We start from the raw sequence: 8059 nt of genomic DNA, 5'->3' as shown, positions 1-8059 counted from the left end.
TTAGCTCTTATAATATCCTTGCTATCCACACAGGAATAGGAGAAGTCAAGAGGACCCAAGCCCAGCTGATAGGACTGCTCCTTACAAGTGGCTTACAGGTGTGTGGTGGTGTAATCATTCATTTTTGACAGAAATGCTGTTATTGAAATCAGATTTCCCTACTTGTCTCAGTAATGTCTTTCTAGTCATTGTTTTCACATTTTGATATTTAATCAAAAAGGCTTTTAGAAACTCCAGCTATGAAATGTGAAGAAAGTGGTCTACAAGTATGAAATGTCCTGAAACGTAGCTGACTGTAGGTCCTGGCTCTAGGGTTGGAAGAATAGAGCCCCAGGCTGCAGCATGGTCAATAGCCAGATTCTCTAAAGACATCCCCAGAGTCTCTGGTGAAACTGATCTTATGCCTAGGGTTAGATTGAAACAACCATATTAATAAAAATTGTGATTCAGAATTGCCCCTTTGACAGTGAATTATTGACCCCATGAAGAATATTGGCATACATGAATGATCTTCACTCCAAAATAAAAAATGTAAATGCATTTTGCTTGTTACTTATATGTCTATTCTCTGCTTTCTCACAATGCTGCTGGAGTGGGTTGCCATTTCCTTCTCCAATGCATGGAAGTGAAAAGTGAAAGTGAAGTCGCTCAGTTGTGTCCGACTCTTCGCGACCCCATGGACTGCAGCCTACCAGGCTTCTCCGTCCATGGGATTCTCCAGGCAAGAGTACTGGAGTGGGGTGCCATCGCCTTCTCCTTCTCACGATGCAGACATAGTTCAATTCTTTTATACTTAGAAGCTTTTTGACCGAAGTCTTAAAAACATACACAATGACAGATAAGAAGTATAGCATCTCATCCACTTTATTTTTTAATTTTTCTTGGTGTGCTGCTCAGCATGTGGAGCATGTAGGAAAGGCTCAGGTCTGTAGAAAATTTTTATATTCTAAAGTGGTGCTTTGAAAACCCCAATGGGCAGACAGGTCACCCAGGGACTCTTGTTACTTGTGGATTGTGCTTCATTAGGTTTAAGATGGGCTCCTGAGTCTGTTTCTAAAGGCACACAGGTGGTGCTTGTTCTACTGGTCTGCTGACCATAATTTGACTAACAAGCTGAAAGGTACAGCCCACGGGTATGCATTTGATTTCTATTAAAGAAGTAGAAGAGGCTGCTGCTGCTGCTTCTGCTAAGTCGTGTCCGACTCTGTGCGACCCCATAGACTGCAGCCCACCATTCCTAAGTATCCCAAGCTTCCTACTGTCAGCCTCAACTGCGCATGCTCTTCGCCTAGTGTGGCCCACAAGTTCAACCCTGCAGGAACCAAGGTATGTCCTATTGTTTTGTGTTACCTTATTGAATAATATATTAGAAAGAGCTTGCAGAAGTGCACACAAGAACAAAACTGAAAAGAAGTCTGCATCTGTGGCTGTCGCCTGCCAAAGAGACTAAAGTAGTTCATGAGAAAGACTGAGCAGTACTACTGACCTATCGTTTAAAATGCCTTGTGAATTAAATCATTCTCTCTTAACTTCAAGTTTTAAAGTGTCATCTCAAATATTTTGCATTTTGTGTGTGGGGGGGGCAGGGCGGGGACACACTCAGAAGAACTGTTCAGAAGGAGAACGATTAGAATTTGTCAATGATTTGAATAAATAGAAATAATACATAAGTTAAACAGTGGCAGATTTCAAGAATTAATAATGTTGATAAGATGCTGCTTTTATCCAGAGAAAGGGGGAATTAGCAACAGGGAGCAGGTTTGGGGGAAAGAAAAAAAGGGAGGAAAAGAATAAACTATAATTCATACAGTTTGGGACCTCTTAGTTTTTTCTAGTAACTGGTTGGAAATGTAGGAATGTCTTTTATGGAGCCCAAGGGAGAAGAAAATTTCAGAAAAGTGGGTAGAGCAACCTCCATTGCTAAATGCTGCTGGTGTGATGTTGCGTGTGAGTTGAACAGTGGAACAAAGTACAAGAGAACATGTAGTCTTTGAAAAAGCAATCTTAACGGAACAGTTAAAGTTCAGAGTCGAGCAGTGGTATTAAGGCACTGGAAGGTGAGTCTCATGTAAGTCAGTATTGTAGGTAGTCGGTGGAAAGTAGAAAGAAAAAGGAAATTTAATCTCAAACCAACATATATCTGAATCAGTTGGGGCGCTTGTAATAACACTGTTTTCTGGGCCCCACCACCAGAGTTCCACACTCTATAGGTCAGATATGAAGCCCCAGGAATGTGCAGTTCTAATACATCCCATGCACTGGGGTTACATGGTTGGGGGCCACTCTTTGGAAATAATGGATTTAAATCAGGCTTTTGTAACCTTGGCAATATTACCATTTTAGACAGATAATTCTTTGTTGTACAGAGCTGTCCCGGGCTTTATAAGATGTGTACCAACATATCTGGCCTCTACCCACTAGATGCCAGTTGCATCCCCAGGATAATACAACTAAACATGCTTATAGGTATTACCAAATGTCCCCTGAGGGTCAGAATTGCCCCCAAATGGGAACCACAACTTTAGATAATTCAACAGATCTGAAAAGACTGTGAGAAAATCCAGAAATGATGAAGGGGCTTGGTCTGAAAAATGAAGATCCATGTGAAACAATGGAACAGAGTAGTAATCCATGCTCTTCAAAATTTAATGACCAGGTTATGATAAGGGCTCAGTGTTTGGCTTTTAAGTGAATTAACCCCAGATAATCAACTTGGAACTAACTTGCGCTGTAATTTCAAGCTGCTTTCAGCTTTCCTCATCCTGGAGTCCTGCAAAGCATTTTTAGTCAGCTGTCCCTGATACATGAATGACCCTTTGTCTTCTAAAATGTGGGCTTTCTGGATCACTGCCTCACTTATGTTTAAGTGTCCTCAATTATGACTTTCTTATTCTGAAGCCCCTGCTATTTATTAGACAAAGGAACATTTTGTACCAGGTTATCAAGTTTATTCTGTGCTCCAAAGTTTTGTTTAATGTCTTTTGGGGGGCTGTCTTCTAGCAGCATATCGTTGAGTCTTGCCTTTTTTTTTTTTTTTTTTTTAAATCCAATCTGGGTGAGAAGCGGCCGCAACGCCGAGCGGAGGAGGCAGGAACCCGAAGGCAAGCAGGAGCTGGGTGGGGACCATGGCCGGGATCACCGTCATGGCCGCGATCGCCGTCACCGAGGCGGTGAAGCGCAAGATCCAGGTTCTGCAGCAGCAGGCCAATGATGCAGAGGAGAGGGCCAAGCGCCTCCAGCGGAAAGTGGAGGGAGAAAGATGGGCCCGAGAACAGGCTGAGGCTGAAGTGGTCTCCTTAAACCGTAGGATCCAGCTGGTTGAAGAGGAGCTGAACCGAGCTCAAGAGCGCCTGGCCACTGCCCTGCAAAAGCTGGAGGAAGCTGAGAAAGCTGCTGATGAGAGCGAGAGAGTTATGAAGGTTATTGAAAACCAAGCCTTAAAAGATGAAGAAAAAATGGAACTCCAGGAAATCCAACTCAAAGAAGCTAAGCACATTGCAGAAGAGGCAGACAGGAAGTATGAAGAGGTGGCTCGCAAGTTGGTGATTATTGAGGGAGACTTGGAGCGCACAGAGGAGCGAGCGGAGCTGGCAGAGTCCCGTTGCCGAAAGATGGGTGAGCAAATCAGACTGATGGACCAGCACCTGAAGTGTCTGAGTGCTGCTGAAGAAAAGTACTCTCAAAAAGAAGACAAATATGAGGAAGAGATAAAGATTCTCACCGATAAACTCAAGGAGGCAGAGACTCGTGCTGAGTTTGCTGAGAGATCGGTAGCCAAGCTGGAAAAGACAATTGATGATTTGGAAGATAAACTGAAATGCACCAAAGAGGAGGACCTCTGTACACAAAGGATGCTGAACGAGACTCTGCTTGACCTGAATAAAATGTAGAGCACCGCAGCCGCGCCCTGCCGCTGCTCCTCCCTCTCACCCCGACTCCGACTCCACTGGGGCCGGCCTGCCCTAAGCTGACCTTTAAACGGAGGGCTGATCTTGAACTGGAAGGCTGCTTTCTCCTTTCGCCACCTCTCCCACTCCCCTACTCCTGTGTCCTTTTCGCCAAATGGTCTCTGCCTCTCCCCAGAGATTCCAGTTGGGCTGGAGCCTGAGCACCTTTGGGAACGTTTAAGGGAATGTGAGCACAATACAAAGTGTCTTTAAAAGCATGTTGTGATGTACACATTTTGTAATTACCTTTTTTGTTCTTGATGTTACAACCATTTGTAAAAAAAACATTCCAGATAATTCCGTAGAACTGAAGCAGCAAGCAGCAGTCTAATCCTTTTCTCACTTTTGGAAGGTAACATTTCAGCTTAATGCATATTGCCTTCTCCAGAGAGAAAGGGAAAAGGTTTGGGCCTGCCTTACTGAGAGCCTAGCAGCCCAGAGAAAGGCTCCATTTGGGGAAACCTCATTGCCCTGTAAAAAGTACCTGCCAAACCAGAAAGATGATTCCGGGAGGAGTTAACCAAAAAAAAAAAAAAAAATGCTGTTCAGGTTTTCAGCTTTACGGTATCTTTGGAAAACCTTTTTTTTTTCTTTTTTCATCAGAAGTGACCAAACAATTAAGATGGTGAAACCTGAGACCAAATCCTTGTCCCAGCTCTACCCTGTTCCCAACTGCTCACAGAATGGATCATGTGCCCCTTATATTGAAGTGACCACTTATTTGTTCTCCTGCCTCCTTGAAAGAAAGGAAAGAAAATTATGTTTTGCCACTGATTTAGCCATATGAGACTTGTCTCATCACCCTTTTCTGGGTCTGAAGCTGCTGTCTCTAAAAGTGCCGTCTCACCGTGCTTTGTATCAGTTAGTGCTGGAGAAATCTTGAAAAGCGTATGTACAAAACTTGTAAATTTTTATATTTTGGAACGTTGCTTCTTTGGGGTTGAGGCACACTGGTCACCCCTCTGCCTGTGAGAGCTCTCTACACTCTGTGGGCTAGCAGTGCGCTGATCTTTTAAAGTTTCTTTCCCTACCCAATCCCCCCTTTTTGATGAGGTTTCAGTGAGGTCTGTTAGGGGTGCGTCCTGCAGCTTAATTGGCTTAAAATGTTCTCTCCTTTGGTGTAGTCTCTTTGGGGACCAACTGGGAGAAAAAAAACAATAGTGTAACTGTTTTGATACTGAAAATTGATAAATGTCTTTTTGAAATAAAGAACCAGTCCCTCCAAAATAAATAAATAAATCCAATCTGACAATCTGTTTTTTTAATTTATTTATATTAATTAGAGGCTAATTACAATATTGTATTGGTTTTGCCATACATCAACATGAATCCGCCACGGCGTACACATGTTCCCAATCCTGAACCCCCCTCCCACCTCCCTCCCCATACCATCTTTCTGGGTCATCCCAGTGCACCAGCCCCAAGCTTCCTGTATCCTGAATCGAACCTGGACTGGCAATTCGTTTCTTATATGATATTATACATGTTTCAATGCCATTCTCCCAAAACATCCCCCCCACCGCCGCCACCCACCACAGAGTCCAAAAGACTGTTCTATACATCTGTGTCCCTTTTGCTGTCTCCCATACAGGGTTATCATTACCACCTTTCTAAATTCCATATATATGCATTAGTATACGGTATTGGTGTTTTTCTTTCTGGCTTACTTCACTCTGTATAATAGGCTCCAGTTTCATCCACCTCATTAGAACAGAGTCAGATGTATTCTTTTTAATGCCTGAGTAATATTCCATTGTATATATGTACCACAGCTTATCCATTCATCTGCTGATGGACATCTAGGTTGTTTCCATGTCCTGGCTATTATAAACAGTGCTGCGATGAACATTGGGGTACATGTGTCTGTTTCAATTCTGGTTTCCTCAGTGTGTATGCCCAGCAGTGGGATTGCTGAGTTGTATGGAAGTTCTATTTCTAGTTTTTTAAGGAATCTCCACACTGTTCTCCATAGTGGCTGTACTAGTTTGCATAAGAGAGTTCCCTTTTCTCCACATCCTCTCTAGCATTTATTGCTTGTAGACTTTTGGATCACAGCCATTCTGACTGGCGTGAAATGATACCTCATTGTGGTTTTGATTTGCTTTTCTCTGATAATGAATGATGTTGAGCATCTTTTCATGTGTTTGTTAGCCATCTGTATGTCTTCTTTGGAGAAATGTCGATTTAGTTCTTTGGTCCATTTTTTGATTGGTTCGTTTATTTTTCTGGAATTGAGCTGCAGGAATTGCTTGTATATTTTTGAGATAAGTTGTTTGTCAGTTGCTTCATTTGCTATTATTTTCTCCCATTCTGAAGGCTGCTTTTTCACCTTGTTTATAGTTTCTTTTGTTGTGCAGAAGCTTTTAATTTTAATTAGATACCATTTGTTTATTTTTGCTTTTATTTCCAATATTCTGGAAGGTGGGTCATAGAGGATCCTGCTGTGATGTATGTCGGAGAGTGTTTTGCCTATGTTCTCCTGTAAGAGTTTTATAGTTTCTGGTATTATGTTCAGACCTCTAATCCATTTTGAGTTTATTTTTGTGTATGGTGTTAGAAAGTGTTCTAGTTTCATTCTTTTACAAGTGGTTGACCAGTTTTCCCAGCACCGCTTGTTAAAGAGATTGTCTTTAATCCATTGTATATTCTTGCCTCCTTTGTCAAAGATAAGGTGTCCATAGGTGCATGGGTTTCTCTCTGGGCTTTCTATTTTGTTCCCTTGATCTATATTTCTGTCTTTGTGCCAGTACCATACTGTCTTGATGACTGTGGCTTTGTAGTAGAGCCTGAAGTTAGGCAGGTTGATTCCTCCAGTTCCATTCTTCTTTCTCAAGATTGCTTGGCTATTCGAGTTTTTTTGTATTTCCATACAAATTGTGAACTTATTTGTTCTAGCTCTGTGAAAAATACCATTGGTAGCTTGATAGGGATTGCATTGAATCTATAGATTGCTTTGGGTAGTATACTCATTTTCATGATATTGATTCTTCCAATCCATGAACATGGTATATTTCTCCATCTATTAGTGTCCTCTTTGATTTCTTTCACCAGTGTTTTATAGTTTTCTATATATAGGTCTTTAGTTTCTTTAGGTAGATATATTCCTAAGTATTTTATTCTTTTCATTGCAATGCTGCTGCTGCTAAGTCACTTCAGTCATGTCCGACTCTGTGCGACCCCACAGACGGCAGCCCACTAGACTCCTCTGTCGCTGGGATTCTCCAGGCAAGAATACTGGAGTGGACTGCCATTTCCTTTTCCAATGCATGAAAGTGAAAATTGAAAATGAAGTTGCTCAGTTGTGCCTGACTCTTAGCAACCCCATGGACTGCAGCCTACCAGGCTTCTCCATCCATGGGATTTTCCAGGCAAGAGTACTGGAGTGGGGTGAATGGAATTGTTTCCTTAATTTCTGTTTATATTTCCTCATTATTAGTGTATAGGAATGCAAGGATTTCTGTGTGTTGATTTTATATCCTGCAACTTTACTATATTCATTGATTAGCTCTAGTAATTTTCTGGTGGAGTCTTTAGGGTTTTCTACGTAGAGGACAACGTCATCTGCAAACAGTGAGAGTTTTACTTCTTCTTTTCCAATTTGGATTCCTTTTATTTCTTTTTCTGCTCTGATTGCTGTGGCCAAAACTTCCAAAACTATGTTGAATAGTAGTGGTGAAAGTGGGCACCCTTGTCTTATTCCTGACTTTAGGGGAAATGCTTTCAGTTTTTCACCATTGAGGATAATGTTTGCTGTGGGTTTGTCATATATAGCTTTTATTATGTTGAGGTATGTTCCTTCTATTCCTGCTTTCTGGAGAGTTTTTATCATAAATGAACGTTGAATTTTGTCAAAGGCTTTCTCTGCATCTATTGAGATAATCATATGGCTTTTATTTTTCAATTTGTTAATGTGGTGTATTACATTGATTGATTTGCGGATATTGAAGAATCCTTGCATCCCTGGGATAAAGCCCACTTGGTCATGGTGTATGATCTTTTTAATGTGTTGTTGGATTCTGATTGCTAGAATTTTGTTAAGGATTTTTGCATCTATGTTCATCAGTGATATTGGCCTGTAGTTTTCTTTTTTTGTGGCATCTTTGTCAGGTTTT

At 41.5% G+C, this 8059-nt stretch overlaps 1 protein-coding gene across 4 annotated transcripts; it reads left to right on the top strand.

Moving 5' to 3' along the window:
- Positions 1 to 1120: 1120 nt before the first annotated feature.
- On the top strand, positions 1121 to 5196 carry LOC129657569 (tropomyosin alpha-3 chain-like). 4 transcript variants are annotated; one of them, XM_055587893.1, is made up of 2 exons: positions 1121 to 1326; positions 3308 to 5196. In XM_055587893.1, the coding sequence occupies exons 1-2, from the start codon at positions 1136 to 1138 to the stop codon at positions 3888 to 3890; spliced, it is 774 nt and encodes a 257-aa protein (XP_055443868.1). In that variant the 5' UTR covers positions 1121 to 1135; the 3' UTR covers positions 3891 to 5196. The 4 variants fall into 4 exon arrangements, with proteins under 4 accessions (XP_055443868.1, XP_055443869.1, XP_055443871.1 ...); XM_055587894.1 differs by having other exon boundaries at positions 1185 to 1326; positions 3064 to 5196; XM_055587896.1 differs by having other exon boundaries at positions 1186 to 1326; positions 3061 to 5196.
- The last annotated feature ends 2863 nt before the right edge of the window (positions 5197 to 8059 follow it).

The sequence above is a fragment of the Bubalus kerabau genome, chromosome 7, assembly GCF_029407905.1.
Source record: "Bubalus kerabau isolate K-KA32 ecotype Philippines breed swamp buffalo chromosome 7, PCC_UOA_SB_1v2, whole genome shotgun sequence".
NCBI lineage: Eukaryota > Metazoa > Chordata > Mammalia > Artiodactyla > Bovidae > Bubalus > Bubalus kerabau.
The sequence above is the reverse complement of the archived record's forward strand: the minus strand, read 5'-3'. Positions and strand labels throughout refer to the sequence as shown.

Coding starts and splice junctions, on each gene's coding strand:
- LOC129657569 (XM_055587893.1), top strand. CDS start 1,136: ATGCATTTGATTTCTATTAAAGAAGTAGAAGAGGCTGCTGCTGCTGCT. Junction 1,327..3,307: donor TCAACCCTGCAGGAACCAAG/GTATGTCCTATT, acceptor CTTAAACCGTAG/GATCCAGCTGGTTGAAGAGG.